Source organism: Pelobates fuscus, chromosome 1 (assembly GCF_036172605.1).
Source record: "Pelobates fuscus isolate aPelFus1 chromosome 1, aPelFus1.pri, whole genome shotgun sequence".
NCBI classification, from domain to species: domain Eukaryota; kingdom Metazoa; phylum Chordata; class Amphibia; order Anura; family Pelobatidae; genus Pelobates; species Pelobates fuscus.
Genome location: NC_086317.1, coordinates 115094195 through 115117248, shown reverse-complemented (window position 1 = coordinate 115117248; position 23054 = coordinate 115094195). Strand labels below are relative to the sequence as shown.

The 23054-nt window shown below is 42.2% G+C and overlaps 1 protein-coding gene across 1 annotated transcript in view; it reads right to left on the bottom strand.

The window, feature by feature from the left end:
* DHRSX (dehydrogenase/reductase X-linked) overlaps positions 1-23054 on the bottom strand; it is a 372962-nt gene that overhangs the window by 69998 nt on the left and 279910 nt on the right. Inside the window, exon 6 of the mRNA XM_063450175.1 lies at positions 17221-17428. Within this exon, the coding sequence (XP_063306245.1) occupies positions 17221-17428 (208 nt within the window). The remainder of the gene's footprint in view (positions 1-17220; positions 17429-23054) is intronic.

Below are 23054 nucleotides of genomic sequence, written 5' to 3'. Positions count from 1 at the left end.
TCATTATCTTCCCAGGTGCCTATCTCTAAGGGTCCCCTTTTCTTCCTATGATTCACATCATAGACTTTAACACCTAAAGTCTCACCTGTTTCAATCGGTAACAAGAAGAAGGATGGTTTGAGCATACCCAACACACATGCCCCTTCCCAGTCCTGTGGCAACTCCGAATAGGCTTTCTTACCACAGATCCAGTACAAATTTGCTGGGGCTCTCCAGGTAGATGTGATGGATAAATCAAACCACACATCCTTTAAACTGGCATATCTAGCAAACGGGTTAGATGGTTCTGAGACATTTGAAGCCGACCACCAAGTTGTATTTTTAGTATCATCATCATAAGCTTTTTGCCCTAGACAAGTTAATTCTCCTACAGAAGTATTATACATTATTCCTTTCCTTGCTATGCAAACATAACCTATGATGGAGGTCTTTAATCTCCACTCAGATTTACCTCTAACACTCAAATGATAATCGGCTTGTGTAGATATTAGTTGGTCAACTGCCTCAGAACCGGACATTACCTCCTTTGCTTCCCAAGGCCATTGGTCTCCCATGTTAGTACCTCCACACACATAGCAGTTGGTAACATTAAGACTACCGGCAATACTTTCAGCTAGGTCAATGAACAGGTTTTTAGCGTTATGGGGGATCTTATTATCTATACTCATCTCTTCATAAAAGGAATGGTATACTTGATGAGTCTGGGAGGATACCGTATCAGTCTCTATTCCTATAAACAATAATGTCCCAGGATCTAAACCCGTCCCGTATATCTGAAACCCAAATAAATTTCCATACTTATCTAGGAACTTGTCGGGGTTATTAATAAGTATATGGACTGGGTTGCATTCCATAGACTTACAATAAGGGCTAGTCGGCAACTTAGTCACTATCATGTCTTTATCTACTGTCTGTCCCCAAGTCGCCCACCCCACACAAGACCAATATGGACAAAAGTTATAGTCTTTATTTGGGCATCTAGGACTCACATATTTATTTTTGCTACTGGGACAAATGTATTTATCATTAGACCCATACGTCCTCTCCCATCTAAGATCCCCACATACATTCCACGGTTTTCTACCACTTGATATCGCCTTACATGCATCAAATAGCAGAACACCCGAAGAATGTACGGATTCTAACACCGTCTTATTAATTAGGGTCCCCTGAGGATCTCCATTCCTGAGAGTCAACCAAATTGTACGAGGTTGATACTCTGGACTGAAGCACTTAGGTTCTCCTACTCCTAAATGGCACACACTATAGTCTATATTTAGGTATCTACATCTTGATACCTCTCCTTTACATTCGTATTGTGAATGCCAAATTAGGGTTTGGGAAATATGGTTACCTGTTCTCGTAGTCTTAATGCATACCTCACAGCTAGGAGTGTCGGTACCTCTACCTTCCTGAATATAAAAACACATATAAATAAACACAATCAAAAGCACATCTTTCGCCGTCATCCTCAGTCTTCGTCCGTGCGATGGAACCTCAGCTTCCAGGATGTGAGGGCTGCAGGGAATGGAGTTCTGCTCGTCTTCACAGGTGTCCCTTCGAGACTTTCCTGGCTTATACACTATGTGTTGGTAAGCGGACAGGCTTTATTATGGCCTTCTCACTCACACCTGTAACAATAAAATTTGTAATCCACAATAATTCCTCGTTACTCCGACTGAGTAGTGCGTTTCAACCGGATCTTGCAGGGATTCTCTGGATCTGCTGTAATTTGCCAAGAATCGACTGCTGCTGGTTTAACCCTGGAGTGATGTATCCACGGAGTTACTTCGGCTACTTTTATCGCTGTAGGGGTAGACAAAAGAACAACATAAGGACCTCTCCACTTGGGCCCTAACGGTACATTATTCCACTCTTTAATCCACACTTGGTCTCCTGGATGATAACTATGAACAGGGGGATAAATATTCACAGGTAATCTATCTTGTACCCATTTCTGTACCTCCTCCATAGTCTTACCCAACTCTACAACCTGCTGCCGGGTAATTCCTTCTCCCAACTGACTCAAGTCCCCCCTTAAGTTACCAAGTACGGGAGGTGGTCGCCCATACATGATTTCAAAAGGAGAGAGGCCCATCCTTCTGGTAGGGGTACTGCGGATTCGCAATAAAGCTATGGGTAAGAGAACGTTCCACTTAAGTTGGGTTTCCTGACACATTTTAGCCAACTGGTTCTTTATAGTTCTATTCATTCTCTCTACCTTACCAGAACTCTGGGGTCTATATGCAGTATGAAGCCTCCACTTTATACCAAGCATATGAGTCAGTTGTTGTAGGCACTGATGAACAAAAGCTGGACCATTGTCCGATCCTATAGAACAGGGTAGTCCATATCGGGGTATTATTTCTCGTAGCAGGAATCTCACAACTTCTCCTGCTTTCTCTGTACGAGTAGGACATGCTTCTACCCAACCTGAATAGGTGCACACAATTACCAACAGGTAACGATGTCCACCCGATTTAGGCATCACTGTAAAGTCTATTTGTAGATCGGACATGGGGAGTCCCCCCATAAACTGGACTCCTGGTGGCTTTACTGGTCCTTGTCTTGCATTATTTTTAGCACACGTTACACATCTACGTACAATGGCCTGAGTCAAGTTGGACAATCTTGGTATGTAGAAATGTTTCCTGAGAGATTCTTCAGTACTGTCTCTCCCAGAATGTGTCCCGTTGTGATAATTTTGGACAATTTCTACCGCTAGTGATGCTGGTATGACTATTCTTCCATCTTCTAGCTGATACCACTTGTTCTCCAAATACTTTCCCGGTTCAGTCTTTAACCACTCCTCTTCTTGAGCTGTATAAACTGGAGTCCATTGGGACAGTGGAGTTGGTATAAGAGCAGCTATATGCCCCACATACTCCTGTCTTCCTGATTCAGCAGCACGCTTAGCTGCACTATCTGCCATCCGATTTCCCTTGGTTACATCACCATCTCCTCTCAGATGCGCTCGACAATGTATGATACCGACTTCTTTCGGCTCCCACACTGCTTCCAATAGTTGTAGGATTTCAGCTGCGTATTTGATTTCTTTGCCTTCTGAATTCAGTAGTCCTCTTTCTTTATACAAAGCTCCGTGGGCATGAGTGGTTAAAAACGCATACTTAGAGTCCGTATAGATATTTACTCTTAAACCTTCAGCCAATTGTAACGCTCGTGTTAGTGCTATTAATTCTGCCTTTTGTGCTGATGTTCCTTTCGCCAGTGGCCGAGCTTCTATCACCTTGTCTATTGTTGTCACTGCATATCCTGCATAGCGGATCCCTTCTTTCACATAACTACTGCCGTCGGTGTAATATTGAACATCGGGGTTCTGGATGGGAAAATCACGAAGATCTGGTCTACTTGAAAATACTTCATCCATTACTTCCAAACAATCATGTTGACTTTCAGTAGGTTGCGGCAAAAGGGTAGCTGGATTTAAGGTGTTTACAGTCTCTAAATGCACTCTTGGGTTTTCACACAACATTGCTTGATACTTGGTCATACGGCTGTTACTAAACCAATGATTTCCTTTGTAATCCAACAACGTCTGTACTGCATGTGGGACTCGTACATAAAGTTCTTGACCCAGAGTGAGTTTATCGGCTTCAGCTACTAGCAGGGCGGCTGCAGCTACGGCTCTTAGACAAGGTGGAAGTCCGCTGGCCACTGCATCCAGTTGCTTAGACATGTAGGCAACAGGTCTTTGCCATGATCCCAAGTACTGTGTCAATACTCCCACAGCCATTCTTCTTTGCTCGTGTACATATAAGTAGAATGGTCGTGTGTGATCAGGTAGACCTAATGCTGGGGCACTCATCAAAGCCTTCTTCACATCTTCAAATGCCGTTTGCTGTTCTTGGGTCCATAAGAAGGGGTCGTGCTCTGTACCTTTGATGGCTGCGTACAGAGGTTTTGCCAGTATCGCATAGCTGGGAATCCATATCCTACAGAAGCCTGCTGCCCCCAAGAATTCTCGCACTTGTCTTCTATTCTTGGGTATTGGTATTTGGCAGACAGCTTCTTTTCTCTCTGGCCCCATAATCCTTTGACCTTCAGAGATATGGAATCCCAGATACTTGACAGTTGGCAAACACAACTGAGCCTTCTTCCTGGACACCTTGTATCCTGCCTTCCAGAGAATATGTAGTAGATCGTGCGTTGCTTGCTGACATTTTTCTTTTGTAACTGCTGCTATCAACAAGTCATCTACATATTGTAACAATACACATTCTCCTGGGATAGACTCGAAATCCAGTAGATCTTGACTTAGAGCTGAACCAAATAGGGTAGGTGAATTTTTAAACCCTTGGGGCAGTCTTGTCCAAGTCATTTGGCGTTTTGAGCCCGTTACAGCGTTCTCCCATTGGAAAGCGAAAATACATTGGCTTTCTGCGGCAATTCGGAGGCAAAAGAAGGCATCTTTGAGATCTAAGACTGTGAAGTAAGTAGCCCCGCCCGGAATTAAAGCAAGCAGGTTATATGGATTGGGTACAACTGGATGTATGCCAACAACCGCATCATTGACTGCTCTTAAGTCCTGTACAGGTCGATACTCATCTGTACCGGGCTTTTGAACAGGCAGCAATGGGGTGTTCCAGGGGGAAGTACAGAATTTTAGGATACCATACCGTATGAACTTATCCAGATAGGATTGGATGTTCTTCTTAGCCTTCTGCGGAATGTGATATTGTCTTAGGCTCACTGGATAAACCCCATGTTTCAGTTCAATTTTTATTGGTGGAATATTGCGGGCCAGTCCTGGTGGGTTGTTCTCTGCCCAAACTCCTGGTATGTTAAACAATGTCTCATCACTCCTAGGGTTTTGGCTAGTCAACACTGTATAAAGTCGCCACTCTTCTTCCTTTGGTACGGATAAAGTCATAATACCTGAAGGTCCATTAAACTTTAAGGATGTTGTTCCATTTGGTAGGAACGTAATCTGCGCTTGTAATTTTGATAGCATATCACGTCCCAGCAATTGGACTGGACATTCAGGCATATAAAGGAATTGGTGTTTTACTACGTGGCCTCCCAATGTACAGAGTCGACTTTTAAGAACCGGTTTTTCAGCACTTCTTCCAGTTGCTCCTATCACAGTAATAGTCCTTCCAGATGGAGGAGCAACTAGATTAGTCACCACTGAATGTTCAGCACCAGTGTCGATCATGAACGCACTCCTTTTTCCCCCTATTGATACATCGACCATAGGCTCCGCTCGACCAAGGGGGATGGAGCCCGGTCGGTATCAATAGTCCTCCATGACAGTGTCAGCCAATCCTACAAAGTCCCTACCTTCTCTATCGCGGGACCTTTGCGCTGCTGGAATATACCTGTCTTCCCTAACACTTCCTCTGTTCCCATTACTCCCTCTATAACCATTACTCCCTCCGGGGCCTCCTCTACCTCTCGCTCTACCTCTAAAGTTTCCGTAGCCTGCCCTGGGTTGGTCTCTCTCGTACTGCTCTCTTTGCGGACATTCGTTCCTCCAATGCCCTTCTTCCTTGCAATACGCGCATTGATCCCTACTCAAAGGCTCCCTACTCCATCTATTATTGCCTCTATCTGGGCCCCGTTTATCTACGCCTGCGATCGCTACCGCTAGCATATCAGCCTTTTTACGCATCTTGCGCTCTTCCTCTTTCTTACTTTCTGTATCCCTGTTCATATAGACCTTATTTGCTACCTCCATTAGTTGGGTGATGGACATACCTGCAAACCCTTCTAACTTTTGTAGCTTGCGCTTAATATCTCCGTATGCTTGGCTGACAAAGGCGGAGTTAACCATTCGGGAATTGTCTGCGTCTTCCGGATTAAAGGGGGTATACAAGCGGTATGCCTCCAATAATCGGTCATAAAAGACACTGGGCGCTTCATCGCTTTTCTGGATCACCTCAACTGTCTTCGACATGTTAATGGCTTTCTTTCCTCCGGCTTTCATGCCAGCAATTATAGCGTCTCTATAGGCTCTGAGTTGAACCATATCAGCACCATTTACGTTCCAATCGGGATCGGTGTTGGGATAGTGTGTCGCGGCCCATGCTGCTGGATTAGCTTGGTTCAAAGCACGGGCTCTATCTTCTAATGCTTTAATGGCTGCTTGATTTATTCTTGTCCTTTCCTCATTGTTAAATAAAGTCATTAGTAACTGCTGGCAATCAGCCCATGTCGGATTATGCGTCTGTACTATTGAGGTGAACAGATCAGTCATGGCTTGTGGTTTCTCAGTATACGAGGAATTATGGGTCTTCCAGTTTAAAAGGTCGGTAGTGGTAAATGGGACATATACGAAGACTGGGTCAGCGTGTGCCATTTGACCTGCGGCATCGATATAAGCTGACCCGGGATTTAGGCGAAGAGGCATCTGATAATGCTTTAATTGTTGGGCACCAGTCAACTGTCGGGTTTGGATGGGGCTACGTAGAGAGGCGTCAGTCATGGGTTCCGGTCGGGGAGAGATAGGGTATGGGGATGTGGGAGGTCGGTTTTGGGAAAAGGTCGTAAATAAAACACTTCGAGCCGAGCTAGATGAAGCTTGACCGGAAGTCTGAAGTGGCGCCAAATCAGGATATTCGTTTCTAATGGGGGTGGGTTCTGGTTCCGGAAGGGGAGATTTAGTACGAGGGGGGGTGGATCCTGTACTGGAGGAGGAAGCGGAAGTGGATGAGGGTAATGAGGGGAGGGGTGCAGGACTTCCTGCGTTTGCGTCACTTCTTCTTAACGGAAAGTAAGGGGGCGGCAAAGGGATCTCGGACTCAGGGGGCGTGTCCAAAATGGGCCTAACACCAGTCCTAGTGGACGAGCAAGTCCTAGCTACCATGAGGCGACACTGCTCCTCGTGGCATGTCTGGAGCCATTTTGGCGAGTCATTTACGGCCTGTCTCCAACAGTCAATATAAGGAAACTGGCCGTAAAGTTCAGGCCTACCCGATACAGCCACGTGTAAGCGCTGTACCAGAGTTGGATCCAAACTGCCACGTGGCGGCCATGCCGCAACCAAAGTAGGCCACTCCCTAGTACACAAAGTGACCAAACGTACAGGAGACATCTTTACCCCAAAATCACAAACTTTGAATCCCTTTTTAAAATTCTTAACCATACATCCTAAGGGATCCGGAATCGTTGACTGCGACGCACCCATACTTAACAATGGAACGTCGTCGACAACGAATACTATACACGCGTACTATTCAACAGTCACACCCGTTTCCTCTGGCAACAGCACCACGTGGTACGGTTACCAAGTGAAACGTACACAATAACAATAAACACTCAGGGAATTCCCGTACACACACAGCTGTTACACCAGTCACTATATAATCAATATTATGCCCTTTGGCGTAACTATACAGTCACCCACGCTATAATTCTCTATATACGAATTACCCGTCTATAACACACCCCAGTAACATCGTCTTTTACAAATAGCGGTTACAGTACGGTTAGCATAGGTCAAAGCACAAGTTAAGGTCACAATACAATTATTAGTGGTTATGGTGTTAAACATGCAATGGACGACAATGATTAGTACTTATTATACAATGTCAGTAAATATACAGGGTTATGGTACCGTGCACTATAATACAGCAACACACTATTAACACTCTCGCTAGACGGCTGAGCTCGCGCTATCTAACAAGATATACACTTTACTAAAACAATCGTTAACACATTTACAATTCCCAACTAAACTATTGGCCAGTACCTTGAATGGACTACCTAAAACTATATACACCCGTTTTGGTTAGCCACACTGCCCAATCACCACATATATAGCGAGCTAGAGAACCGAATTTACACAGGCGCCTCTTAGTCGCACTATCAAAAGTCTAGTGGGTTCCAAATTTACACGCCTTCCCACTTAGCCCAGATAGGATGAGAACTAGCGAACCGAATTTACACAGGCGCCGCTTAGTCTCCCGGTCCCTCCGACCTAGCGAACGTAATATACACCCTAGAACGCTAGTCTAGACAAGACACCGGTGTCCGGCTAGGGCTATTTACACCAGGACCCCGCCTGACTAACCAAATCAAACGGTCTGACTAAAGAGCGTTCGATCGAGCGGTGCGCCTTCGCTCCTTCCCTCCGACAGAGGGGGCAGATACACTGATTCAAAACCCCTTTGGGCCTACCGCACAATCGGTATACCCCTAGTGGGTCCTGCCGTCTAAAACAGCAGTTGTCTTACCTCCTCGTTCCTGAACCTGAGTTCACACTCATCGACGGGGACACCCCAGCACTTCTCACGTAGAGGCCGATGATCTCCTGGACAACAGACCAGTGGCGCCGAGACGAAGGGAGGTCCACGCAGAAGTTCAGGGGTGCAGCCGTAGAGAACGTGGGCAAAGATAGACCGTCTCACGCCTCTGCCTCTCAGCTACCGTTGAACGATGAGCTTCCCGGCCAATGCACCAAATGATACCGGAGAAACTGACGGAAGCCAAGCACAGAGAGATGGACACAGGTTTCTTCAGGAAGGAAGAGATTCTTTATTGGATCACCGATCGGGACTCAGAGGGACTAGCGTCACCAAAATACAGCAAAGTCTGAGTACTGAATACATAGAGTACATTCCTTATATAGCACTGTAGCTCCTCCCACAATTAACTACACCCACACATACCCTTAACCTATTTAATAAATAGAGTCTAAACTCATCCATCCGGTCTAACCACGTGGCTCATCTGATACAAAGGAGAGGGACGCGTAATTCCAGTTCTTACATTCCTGCACCTGGTCAGTACAGTGATGACAGTATCTTAGCTACGTGTAATTAACTAACTGATACTACAAACACATATACATACATATGCCTTGTGGCAATCTTAGCCTGCTAAACTTGTATTTTACTGGAATTACATCACAATGGCTCCCTCTATATACCGTGTAAACATGGCTCCCTCTTTATACAGAGTAACATGGCTCCCCTCTATATACAGAGTAACATGGCTCCCCTCTATATACAGTGTAAACATGGCTCCTCTCTATATACAGAGTTACATGGCTCCCTCTATATACAGTGTAAACATGGCTCCTCTCTATATACAGAGTAAACATGGCTCCTCTCTATATACAGAGTAACATGGCTTCCCTCTATATACCGTGTAAACATGGCTCCCTCTATATACAGAATAACATGGCTCCCTCTATATACAGAGTAACATGGCTTCCCTCTATATCCCGTGTAAACATGGCTCCCTCTATATACAGTGTAAACATGGCTCCTCTCTATATACAGAGTAACATGGCTTCCCTCTATATACCGTGTAAACATGGCTCCCTCTATATACAGAATAACATGGCTCCCTCTATATACAGAGTAACATGGCTTCCCTCTATATACCGTGTAAACATGGCTCCCTCTATATACAGAATAACATGGCTCCCTCTATATACAGAGTAACATGGCTCCCCTCTATATACAGTGTAAACATGGCTCCTCTCTATATACAGAGTAGCATGGCTCCCTCTATATACAGTATAAACATGGCTCCCCTCCAGGGCCGGACTGGGAAAAAAATTCAGCCCGGGCATTTTTTGTTCACAGCGGCCCACTGAAAAGGGGGCGGGGCCAGATAGGGTGTGTTTTGTCATCCCCAATGACAAGCACGCCCCATCTCAAAGTGAGCATGTTGGTTCAATGCTCTTCCAGGGCATGAGAAAAAAGGCCCTGTATTTGTTCTGCACAGTGCAAGCAAATTTAATAACATGCTTGCATTGTTTGCTTGAAACTTGTCTCAGGGGTTTCCATAATTGGGATACTCACTGTATCCCATTTATGGAGACACTATGTGTTTGCTTACATGGAATCTAGTGTGTGCAAAGGGGATCCAGAGTGTGTATGTCAGAAATGTAGTGTGTGTGTGTAGGTGGTGCAGCGTCTGTGTGTAGGGGATCTAGTGTGTGTTTGAAGGACTCAGGAGTGTGTATAAGAGATCTAGTGAGTGTGTGTGTGCGTGTATAGAGGATTCAGAGTGTATATAGAGATCTAGTGTGTGTATATCTGTAGATATCCAGAGATGGGTAGGAATCTATTGTTTGTCTGGAATTTAATGTGTTTAGGGGTGCAGTATGTGTGTGAGGGGTATATATTCATATATGTTTGGGGTGTGTGTGTGTGAGTGGTGCAGCGTGTTTGGGGGCTGCTGTGTGTGTGCTGTGTGTGTTAGGATGCTGTGTGAGGGTGATGTGTGTGTGTTAGGGTGCTGTGCGAGGGTGATGTGTGTGTGTGTGTGTGTGTGTTTTAGGGTGCTGTGTGAAGGTTCTGTGTGTGTGAGTGAGGGTGCTGTGTGTTGGGGTGCTGTGTTAGGGCGCTGAGTGTGTTAGGGCGCTGAGTGTGTTAGGGCGCTGAGTGTGTTAGGGTGCTGTATGAGGGTGATGTGTGTTAGGGTGATGTATGAGGGTGATGTGTGTTAGGGTGATGTGTGTTAGGGTGATGTATGAGGGTGATGTGTGTTAGGGTGATGTATGAGGGTGATGTGTGTTAGGGTGATGTATGAGGGTGATGTGTGTTAGGGTGATGTATGAGGGTGATGTGTGTTAGGGTGATGTGTGTTAGGGTGATGTATGAGGGTGATGTGTGTTAGGGTGATGTATGAGGGTGATGTGTGTTAGGGTGATGTATGAGGGTGATGTGTGTTAGGGTGATGTATGAGGGTGATGTGTGTTAGGATGCTGTATGAGGGTGATGTGTGTTAGGATGCTGTATGAGGGTGATGTGTGTTAGGATGCTGTATGAGGGTGATGTGTGTTAGGATGCTGTATGAGGGTGATGTGTGTTAGGATGCTGTATGAGGGTGATGTGTGTTAGGATGCTGTATGAGGGTGGTGTGTGTTAGGATGCTGTATGAGGGTGGTGTGTGTTAGGATGCTGTATGAGGGTGGTATGTGTTAGGATGCTGTATGAAGGTGCTGTACCCTAAATAATACCCTAACACACATCACCCTCATACAATGATAATAATAATAAACATATTTTAACCCCTCCAGTAGTATTACTAATGTGTTGGGGGAGGCAGCTAAATGCCAATATTGATGTGTTTTTCTTTTATAATAAAAGTTAAAAAACAACAACAACAAAAACAGACATTATACCCCCACCCTTAATTTCTTACCTATAGCCTTGAGCGGAGGGGGGGCTGCTGACATCCATCCCTGGTGGTCCTCGTGGTAAGTGAACTCTAGCCCTTTGGGGCTAGAGTTCACTCTCGCGAGACCCGGCCGGTTGCCATGGCAACGGACGGATCTCGCGAGAGAAACCCGGCGGAGCTGCAAGTTAGAGCTCCGCCGGGTCCTCTCTCCAGGCAGGCTGTCTCCCTCCCTCTCTCCCTCTCTCCCCCGCCGGCGGCCGCGTTTGATTGCATGTGGGCCGGTGAGGGAGATCTTTGATCTCCCCACCGGCCCTTCATGCAACACAGCGGGGCCGGCGCTCGGATAGCGCCGGCCCTGCATAGACCGGCTGGATCTCCCCGGCCCGTGGCCATCGTGGCCCACCGGGCATTTGCCCGGTTTGCCCGATGGCCAGTCCGGGCCTGCTCCCCTCTATATACAGAGTAACATGGCTCCCCTCTATATACACAGTAACATGGCTCCCTCTATATACAGAGTAACATGGCTTCCCTCTATATACCGTGTAAACATGGCTGCCTCTATATACAGAATAACATGGCTCCCTCTATATACAGAGTAACATGGCTCCCCTCTATATACAGTGTAAACATGGCTCCTCTCTATATACAGAGTAACATGGCTCCCTCTATATACAGTGTAAATATGGCTCCTCTCTATATACAGAGTAACATTGCTCCCCTCTATACAGGGGCATACCTGGAGCATTTGGCACCCAGGGCGGATCCTTTATTTGGCACTCCCCTCCCCAACTTTAAAATGTTAAAAACAACTGCAATTTGTTTTTAAATGTATGTGTATGCAGTGTGTGTATAGTGTATGAAGTGTATGCAGTGTGTGTATAGTGTGTGCAGTGTGTGTATAGAGTGTGCAGTGTGTGCATAGTGTATGCAGTGTGTGTATAGTGTGTGCATAGTGTATGCAGTGTGTATATAGTGTGTATATAGTGTGTGTGTATAGTGTGTATGCAGTGTGTATGCAGTGTGTGTAGTGCATGTAGTGTGTGCAGTGTGTGTATAGTGTGTGCAGTGTGTGTAGTGTGTGTATATTCTGTGCAGTGTGTATGCAGTGTGTGTAGTGTGTGTGTGTATAGTGTGTGCATAGTGCATGCAGTGTGTGCATAGTGTGTACAGTGTGTGTGTATATTGTGTGTATAGTGTGTGTGTGTATTGTGTGTACAGTGTGTATAGTGTGTATGCAGTGTGTGTATAGTGTGTATGCAGTGTGTGTATAGTGTGTATATAGTGTGTATGCAGTGTGTGTATAGTGTGTATGCAGTGTGTGTATAGTGTGTGCAGTATGTATGCAGTGTGTGTATAGTGTATGCAGTGTGTGTAGAGTGTGTATAGTGTGTGCAGTGTGTGCATAGTGTGTGTGCAGTGTTTGCAGTGTGTGTAGAGTATATGCAGTGTCTGTAGAGTGTGTATAGTGTGTGTAGACTGTATGCAGTGTGTGGAGTGTATGCAGTGTGTGTATAGTGTGTGTAGTGTGTATGCAGTGTGTGTGCAGTGTATGTGCAGTGTATGCAGTGTGTGTGCAGTGTTTGCAGTGTATGCAGTGTCTGTAGAGTGTGTATAGTGTCTGTAGAGTGTGTATACTGTGTGTAGAGTGTATGCAGTGTGTGTAGAGTGTATGCAGTGTGTGTAGAGTGTATGTAGTGTGTGTAGTGTGTATGCAGTGTGTGTATAGTGTGTGTAGTGTGTATGCAGTGTGTGTAGTGTGTATGCAGTGTGTGTAGAGTGCGTATGCAGTGTGTGTAGAGTGTATGCAGTGTGTGTAGATTGTGTGCAGTGCGTGTAGAGTGTATGCAGTGTGTGCAGTGTGTATGCAGTGTGTGTAGAGTGGATGCAGTGTGTATGCAGTGTGTGTAGACTGTATGCAGTGTGTATGTAGTGTGTATGCAGTGTATGTAGAGTGTGTGTAGAGTGTATGCAGTGTGTGTAGAGTGTATGCAGTGTGTGTAGAGTGTATGCAGTGTATGCAGTGTGTCTAGAGTGTGTGTAGAGTGTATGCAGATGCAGTGTGTATGTTGTGTGGAATAAGTGCTGCCACTTACCTGTCCCTCCCGTCCTCCTCGACTGGTGGTCCGGTGGCACAGCATCATGAAAACCCTAAATGAAAATCCCCCCGCTCCACCCTTCAAAGGTGCCCAGGGGTCCCCAAGCCACTAGTCCCACACCCAAATAAAAAAGCCCCTACCTACCCCCCTCACCCTAAAAAATAGTGAGGGGGGAATAAAATTACTACCCTGTAAAGTAAAATTCAACTTACTATTCAACGTCTTCTTTTTTCTAAAATCTTCATTTTTCAACCCCAAAAAAGGCCAAATAAAAAGCCATCATACCCGTCGAACTTAAAAATAAAATAAAAAACCAGAGCGCAAAAAAAAATTAATCCATCTTCACCCATGGAGGGCTCCGCGCAGACTAGGGTATTAACATATACCCTATTGTTACAATTGTTACTTAAAAAGCATGAGGAATGCCGTTGGGGTACCACATGCTCATATGTTATACCTCCATGCACTACAAAAATAAAGAATTTTAAAAAATAAATAAAAATAAATAAATAAATAAAAAATAATAAAAATAAAAAAAATAAAAAAAATGTATGCAGCTTCCAAATAAATCTAAAATGGATGCTGTCCAGGAGGTGGGAGGGTCTGCTAGGGAGGGTGTGCTGCTGATTGGCTGGAATGTGTCTGCTGACTGTGAGGTACAAGGTCAAAGTTTACTGAATGATGACGAATAGGGGGCGGATCGAACCGCGCATGTGTTCGCCCGCCGTGGCGAACGCGAACACGCTATGTTCTCCAGGAACTATTCGCCAGCGAACCGTTCGGTACATCACTACTAGTAATTGTGGATTGCAGGAGCGAAAAGGCCTGCTTGTTAAGATCCAGGAGCAGATCCTTTGCTGGTGTACGTGGAAGCGAATTTAATTAAAAGGCACTTTAAATGCTATTGTAATGTCCTTGTCCTATAAATGTATCCCCCCGTATCTAGTTCTGTGTTTTCAAATATCTACAGGTGCTCTTAACAAACATTTCTGTGTGGGAACTTAAAGAGTGGTGCAGCAGTGCTAGTATGTTAAACGTTGTGAATTACAAAGCAAGCTGCTGTCAAGAGGAGTTTAAACAAAGCAAGTACCATAACCACTGTAATCAACTGTAGTAGTTATGGTGCAAGGAGTGCCCTCCCAGGGTTAGGAAACAATTTAGCAAATTAGTTCTGCTGGGTGCCTGTAGCTACAGTCCCTGCTTCAGGTCTTCCTCTGAGGACCCTAGGTAAGAAATCAAACCACAAACAAATGGATTGACCAGTTACACTGATGGGGACCCAAGACACTCATGGCACTATAACCATTACAGCATGCTATAGTGCAAGCATGTCAAACTCGCGGGCCGCGAGCAGGAAGGACCCCAGGGAGATGTCCCCCATCGGCTCCATAAGGTAAGAAGCAATAATGAAAAGTGTGTGTGTGTGTCTGTCAGTCAGTCAGTTAGTGTGTCTGTGTCAGTGTGTGTGTGTGTCTGTCAGTGAGTATGTGTGTGTGTCTGTCAGCAAGTATGCGTGTGTCTGTCAGTGTGTGTGTCTGTCTGCCAGTGAGTATGTTTGTGTGTCTGTCAGCAAGTATGCATGTGTCTGTCAGTGTGTGTCTGTCTGTCAGTGTGTGTCTGTCTGTCAGTGAGTATGTGTGTCTGTCAGCAAGTATGTGTGTGTCTTTCAGTGTGTGTGTTTGTGTGTGTGTGTTTCTGTCTGTCAGTGAGTATGTGTGTGTGTGTCAGTATGACTGTATGTGTGTCTGTCTGTCAGTGAGTGTCTGTCTGTTTGTGAGTGTGTGTCTGTGGGTGTCTGTCAGTGAGTGTGAGTGTGTGTGTCTGTCAGTGAGTATGTGTGTGTGTGTGTGTGTGTGGCCCACATAAACATGAACCTTGTTTATGTGGCCCGTGCCACACTTTGAGTTTGACATGCTTGCTATAGTGGTTATGATGCTTTCAGTGTCCCTTAAAATAATTCAGCATTTTGCAATCCAATAGTCTCAAAGTTAAATTACAATTAATTTTAGGGTCATTCAACGCACCAAAAGGGCAATTATGCCTTGTGTAAACTCCTATCATGACACGAATAGTATTATAAAATCACAAAATGAAAACTATCCATGATGAAATAGGAAGATACCTAGCAAAAGCAGACATACAGCTTTTACAATAATCCATAATCTAGTGTACAGAATTTCCTCAAGTGAATGAAAGGTACACAATTATAATATAGTTGAGTTCAGCTTCTCATTCACTGGGTAAAAAAGAATGAAAGTATAGGTTTTTGGGGATTTTTTTTTTTTTTTGAGTGTGGCACCATTGCAATTGTAGTGTTGACATTTTAAAGTAAATTGAAGTTTTTTTTTAAGTTTGTCTAGATTTTGTCTACATTTGAATTTAATTAATACATTCAATTGCTTCAACAAGCTATTCTCTTTGAAGGGCAAAACCCAAAACATCAAATTGATGTTCTAAATTAAAACTAGGCATAGCGGAGATCGAGGCCACCATCTTCTAGATCTTTTTCAAATTTCGAAACTGTGTATTTGAACTAAAGGGAGAATTGCTATCTGGCGAAAGATAGCACCTAGGAATGCGTTTATAGCAATCATGGCACAGGTAGCAATAATATGAGTATTGGAAATACATTCAGCCCACTTTTTCTGCCTGGGTTCAGTTTTCTATTTAAAAATAAAAGCTGGATGGAACTTAAAAAGCTGTGTCAATGCATAAAGCATACTTAACAGTGAGCCAAAGTCTGAGAGGTGAAGCAGGAGATGCTCATGGACAAAATGAAGCAGTTAGTTCCCTTTAAAATGTTTTGTGCATTGAAGACCATGCATCTCTCAAAGTCCTAGATAGATTAGGAACTGGGTATCCTGCATTGTAACATCCCTGACCTTATTTTGTTTTTAAACTTATGGTCTTCTGCAAATGCTCATAGGAAGAGGTAGGACATGGTTGCTAGCAGAAGAAAAATATTTTTCAGTAATCATGCCATTCTGATGCATTTCACTCACTAAAATGTATCAACTTTAAGGCTAAATGCACAGGTTTTTTTCATATGAAAATGTAACCCGTAAGGGTTACTCCGATATTTCACCTGTTTTGGGCCTCAGCCTCCAGTGTATAGATAAGCAATGCATCTGACCGAAGAGGACCACAAAGCATGGGTATTCCAGCAGATACTTTTACATACAATGTAGCCATTACCACATAATACAAAAAAAATGTAAATCATCATTGAAAATAAATGATGTTACATGTGCCAGTTTTCTTGTAAGATGTTTTTCTAGTCAAAAAGTCAAGTCAAAAAAGATATACATCAGCTGCAAAGAAATGTCATTAAAAATGACATACGATGATTTATTTGCAAATCTATTTTTACCATGGTCTGCAACACAAACCATACTCTAGAAAACAAAAACAAAAATAGATGACTTTGTTTATAGTCGACAATTAATATCAACTCTTGAACAATTAATATTCCTCAGCAGGAACTGTACAGTCTTGCACTACGGTACTAATTTTCTAAACCTGTTTCAATTACAAGATTTATTGAAATACGTCACAGAAAATATATTTATTTTATTTACGTCCTTTAGGACAGCAAAAGATGTAGCGGAGCTTCACTACCAAGCATAGGTATCTCCGCTATTCCTTCCTCGAAGCTGAAAGAAGCAGTATAATATTCCAAGACCCTTTCCCCCCACAACTAGATGACACATAGTTCTGGGAGTCAACTGATAGAACAGATGCCCTTTCCTATCAGTTATTTAAAGTGCCTCTATTTCACAAATGTTGCCATAATCAATGAGCACCACCATTTATCTTGTATCTTTCTTCAATTACATTAAAATACCAGTCAGGTGGCAAACCTAAGACTAGTGTGTATAGTGGAATAAATGGGCCTATTCCATGGGCCTGGGCCTGGGCCTGGGCCTGGAGCTGCAGCTCCATCAACCTTAACACCATAGATGGCATTTCCTATTAGGGAAACATTTAAGTTCATAATAAAACTGCTATCAAAACCAAAAATGTATACCTTGAAACATAGCCAGGCAATCATCGATTTCACTATTTTTCCTGCCCAGCAGATATTCATGTAGAGATCGGTGTTCACAACGCCAGGATCCACCACATTAGCAGTTACATGACTACCTTCTGCAATCAGCCAATGTTGTAAATGATAAGTGAATAATACCAAGGCAAGTTTACTCTGGGCATAGGCACCATGGGATGAGTAGCAATGGCTGCAAAAAAAATAATAATAATAATTTAATAGATAAAACTTTGAAAAATTCGGTCTGAGGAACACATAACATATTGCATAATATAAAAGAAAATAGCTCTTATCCACATGAAGCCTGCAAATATTTTTAGTTGTAATTGTTTATTTTATTATAATCTCTAATTTGAAATCACCTCCACTCACCTTGTTTCACTTATTCTTCTTCAGCAGTTTCAAAAATACACCCCATCCCCCCCCCTCCCCCCAAATCATCTTGAAGGCTAAGTTCTTAAAAGTGAAACAGCTTATATTAAACCATCAAAGGACTCTTAACTTTTATCCGGATTAAGGAGAGACATTTGAAATGCTTTGCATTTTCTAAGGATGTCTGAAAAATGGAAACACTTGAATATGTAAAGTTTGCCATATCTGCAAAATTTTATTTTATTTTTTAACTAGAAATACAAGAATAGTAATCACGCAACATAATTTTGCCTACATAAAACTCAAAATAATTTTATCTGAGCTCCAGCCAATCTTTGTAATAAACCTTACCAACTTCCACATCAAAAGATTCTGTCCAACTAAATTTAGAGCAGTTTCAAGCTTCTATTATCAATAATCTTAAACTTTGCTGTGAATCACCCAACACAGGAGATGCCTGAATGAAACTGAAACTCCATCTGTGTTGGACCTTACTAGACCTGTGGGCAATTTAACTATGAAAGCTTTTGTAAGATGGTGCATGCTGTGCTTGCTATGGAAACTCCCTAATTGGCGTTCAGTGGATTACATCCATAGTAATTTCATGTGTACATCATAAAGATCAAATATAGTTGGGTATAAAGGAACACTCTAGGCACCATATCAACTAAAGCCCACTGTAATGGTTATAGTGGTTAAAGTGCACATTTGCCTTCGCATTGTAACCTGTCAAACCATTTTAGTATGTTTTGACAACTTATCTAGGTTCTGTAGGCTGACAGTGCTGTATCTGGTCTTCAACAGCAGGAGAAGCAGGATGTCTCTACAGAGCAAAGAAGGTCAAAGCAGGACCACAATCAGTGGTGATCCTGCAGTTATAGTAGTGACATCTGGCTTCTGACACTGATAGAAGATAGGAAGACTGAACAGGGTTGATTCGGAGCGGGTGCCCAGCCATAACCTGGTAAGTTGCCCAAATGTGCTATAACAGTTTGACATCTTACCATGGGAAGGTCTCTCCTGGCACCATAATCACTACAGCAGATCATAGAGGTGATGGTGTTTAAAGTGTTCCTTTAAAAAGCACCAAGAACGGTGTCCATCAAACGAAAAAGTAGTTTTTTTTTCTAAAATCCGTAAATTCTGCTTTATTAACATGCAACCTTCAAATATTGTAACTTTTCTATGTGGAAAGTCTAAGCCGACTCATCATCAAGCTACACACAAGAATAAATCATTTCAGTAATCTCCAACTTGGCCTCATGGAATGTAGATATTTATTTGATCTTTCTAAGGGTAAGGAAATGATCTAAGTTTGTAAAAATAAAATTGCAATGTGGGATTTGAAGATAGAGAAAAGGACAGATAACAGTGTCAATCAAACATTAAAAACTGGGAAGCTTAAAATAAGCGTGGCAAAACTGGATGATGGACAAATGAGGCACATAATATCTGGAAGTCTGCATTTTTAAATACATTATGTTAAAGAAAGAAATGCATACGCCAGTCTGCATTTTTTTTTACAGCATGAATTACTTAATGATGCAGTAAAAGGTCATTGATTTTATTATCTTTGAGATTTAAAAAACAAACTACAACCAATGTCATTGGCCTGGTTTACTTATCCTCATCAATACATGACTTGCAATCTTATCATTTTCTTCTGATGCATAACTAAATAGGTTATTATTTGTAAAGTGGGGTAGTAAGCATGGGTGTACATAATTATGAATTATGCAATGAAATATTTAACAAGGTAGCTTTCTGGAATGAGCTTATATTTGTACCATATTTTTAAATGGCGCGGAAGTCTGTTAAACATGGTAGAATGCACCATCATAGAGAGGAATGCAGTTACGTATTGTAAAGAGAAACTGTAAACAAAAATTAATGATGAGGGTAGAATTACACAGCCTGGCATTTCTCCATAAAATAAACAGGAGCTGCTAATGATGGGCAATACTGTATGTCAACACTATCTTGCTCCTGCAATAATTCATCACATGTATGTTTTTAGTCTTGGGATTGATGCTCTCAATCTGTAACTTCTTTTACAGTGTATATGGATAAGACCTGTCCTATCTGTCTAAAAAAAAAACTTGACATATCTAGATTGCCTATTGATAAACTTTTCCTGCTACTGTGTACTGCATTTCTGTTGGAGTGCAATAGTTGTTTGCTTATAACTTGACCAGTTGAAGCTTCCTTCATATTGAAAGACATATCTATTTAGACATTCAATCCATGCTGCTCCTAGCCCAATCAGTAACTATGTCTTTCATTAAAACTTTGGAATTGTTCCATGTAGACACTGTCTAAATGCTTTTTTGTTCTGCAGGTACCTAATCATTGCATTTATTCACTTCAAGCTGTAGTTCATTGACTCATTTCAAGAGCCAATCTGGTTGGGTTTTTGCGTTCTCCAGGGAAATGCAACTTGGTAGCTGGCTTATTATAACTTGATTACTTTTCAGGTTCAGGAAAGTGCTTTACAATATTCACTAATGCCAGTCAGAATCCCTTCTAAGGCTATGTCAACATACTTGGATATTTTTTCATAACCAGTTTGGTTATGACTTGTAAGAGGTTTCGTAGATAGCAATTTATGGTAGTCTGTTTTCCCTGGTACCAGTAAGTAGTTATTTTTCTACAGTTTCTTGCCAGTACATTTTGGAATTCAAGCACTTTGCTGTGATGCAGCAGTACACATTTAACTAAGTTGTGATGTGGCAGTATTATCATGTCTTCTGTTAAATTCAAATGTGCAAGTCCATTAAGGAACATACTGTTTTAGCATGCCAATTATTTGTGATACGTATAAAGAAGTGCCCCTCTAGAGTTCTCATTGTTTATAGGTATCTCTGGTCTCTTATTTCTTTCAACACAAATATTTAATTTATTCTGTTGAATAATTCGATTTGGTATTTTCGAGTTTAGGTTCTGATTAAGGTCTAAGCACCAAAACCCCAATAGAGCCCTATAGTGGTTATTGAGCAATTCCATGGCGCCCTACAAGGGTAAGCAGTCAAACTGTTTCAGAACAGTTTGACAACTTACCTCGGGTTTGACAGGTGCACATGCATGTAGGTGCTCATTTGCTGACAGCAATCCACTGACACTCTTGGCCTGAGCTTGCCCTGGCCAAGAGCGCTTGACCTCTTCTACATGTGGTTAATCCTGGTTTGTTGGCTTGTAGGGCTGCATGCATACTCAGGAGTACGTGCACACTGCCTTTTTTTGGCCACTGAGGTAACATTGCCTCATTGGTCTCCCCCATCTTGGCCAACCATTCCCATCTTCACAAATCTGTTATGCTGAAGAAAAATAATTTTCGCCAGTATATCATGCCTATTATCAATGCTAAGGCGCTGAATGTAAATATATATACAAAATATATAGATTTTGTAGATTGATTTAAGCAAAAATATTTGCACAGGACTGTTCCAGCAATTTTACGAAGCTTGTTCTAAAGAAAGTTTGAAGGTATTAAAACAAAAAATGAAAAAAAAAACACACCAATTGGGCCTCTAGCATAACATTACTCCAGCTAGTCTGAGCATTCCTTATTGGACCTGCACTGGCCCGAAACAATATCTTAATCTAATTAAAATATAGAAGTGTTAGAGACGGATTTTCGAATTTTACTTTGGGAATAGACTTTGCTACAGCTGCCAAAAGCTGAATGTCTGACTTACATGAAAGTGATTTATGTGTGGGAAAATATTAACAAATATTAACTAGCAATGCCCAACAACTTAAATACCCAGCACTGCAATTCTGTGAAACTAGGCATTATTTCTGCTTGTTCTTTTCCACAGCTTGATTCACTTGAAGAAAGAAAGATCAATCAAAAGAATAGGATCTAAAGAGCTCTCTCGGGGGACAGAGTTCTGAATTATTGATTCTTCCATCGACCTGCCCAGAAGACAGAACCACTTAATGCATTTAAATACAAATGTTACAATATGTTTGTCCCCCCCAAAGCTCCAAACCATCAAAAAAGCTACCAAAAAAGATTAACTCAGTCCTCGTAAAATGCCTTCTGCTCCTATTTTGTGAGAAAACATTACCAAATTAATGCTTCAGGATATAACGATACTGTTCAGTAGAGGTACATTATAATTTGTAATCTTATTTTTTTCTGTAAAATATTGATTCATTTTTATAACTTGAGCAAGTGAAGAAGACACTTAATGTTTGTATTAATATTAATCAAAATACAATATATATTTCTCTGTTTTCCTGAGAAACTATATAGCATTTTCTATATAGTTAGTACTTTTGGAAGCTGTATTTTGAGTTGTGATCAGTCTACATATTTAATGTGGCTGGAGTTGTGCATGGCTCTACAAGGTTCTGCTAAATGATGTCCCAATATACGTCTCCATCCCTTCTGGTACTTCAAATTTAGAGCTTCCATGCTGTTAATCACTGCCTTAGAGATCTGTTCTCATCTCCTGCCTCTTTTAGAAAGTGTTATTATTATATAAGGGCACGTCTTTGCTTCTGGTTCCAGCTATCAGGTAATCCATTTTGTCTTAATTAGCTTCCAATCATCTCAGTGTTCATACTTTGAAAAATAAATATAATATTTCATATATCACGTATGATGACAGTTGGTATTAAATCCATGAAGATTAGCCTATGAAAGGCTCGTTCACTTGGATTATGCCCATGTAGACACAGAAAGCTGAAAATACGTTTCCTGCTACATGTCTGTCTGGTACAACGAGCAGACAAATATCCACTAGATATCACTACTGGTGTTTTTTTAGCACTAGCCTTGCACAAAGTTGAGAGGTTCACTCAAAGTCCTACTTACTTACTGAGTGAAATATGAGACAAAAGGTACACACGCTCTAAAAAGAGCTCCTTATATCCTAGAAACTATTTCATTGGCATATAGCAGATATTAAAATAGTCACTCAACAACTGTGTATAAGAACAAATGCAAGTAGCACACTGACAGCATTCTACTCTTTTAAATATCTAGGTATGTTGGCAGACCCCAATCTATCCTTTGGCCTGCACATTGAAAAAATCTCTTCAAAACTTTACTCAAAACTAGGTGCCCTTTACGGAAACAAATCCTGTCGAATCCCTACAGTAAGGAAACAGATAGGGCAACAAATGCTGATGCTGGTCATTGATTATGGGGATGTAGTGTATGCACCTGCACTGCAAACCCACCTTAATAAACTCAATACGTTATATAATTTGTTCTGCCACTTTGTACTAGAATGTTATTACTTTACCCACCACTGTGACATGTTAAAAGAGCTAAACTGGCTATCGCTGGAATCCCGACGCACTCTTTATCACTCACTATCTTTCCAGCCCTGTGCATTAGAGCATTTCTGGGAAGCTCCCACCCTACCTGAGTTGAATGCTCTCTCTAGCTGTTCCACCTCCTATAACCTCCGATCCAGTACTAGCACGATATT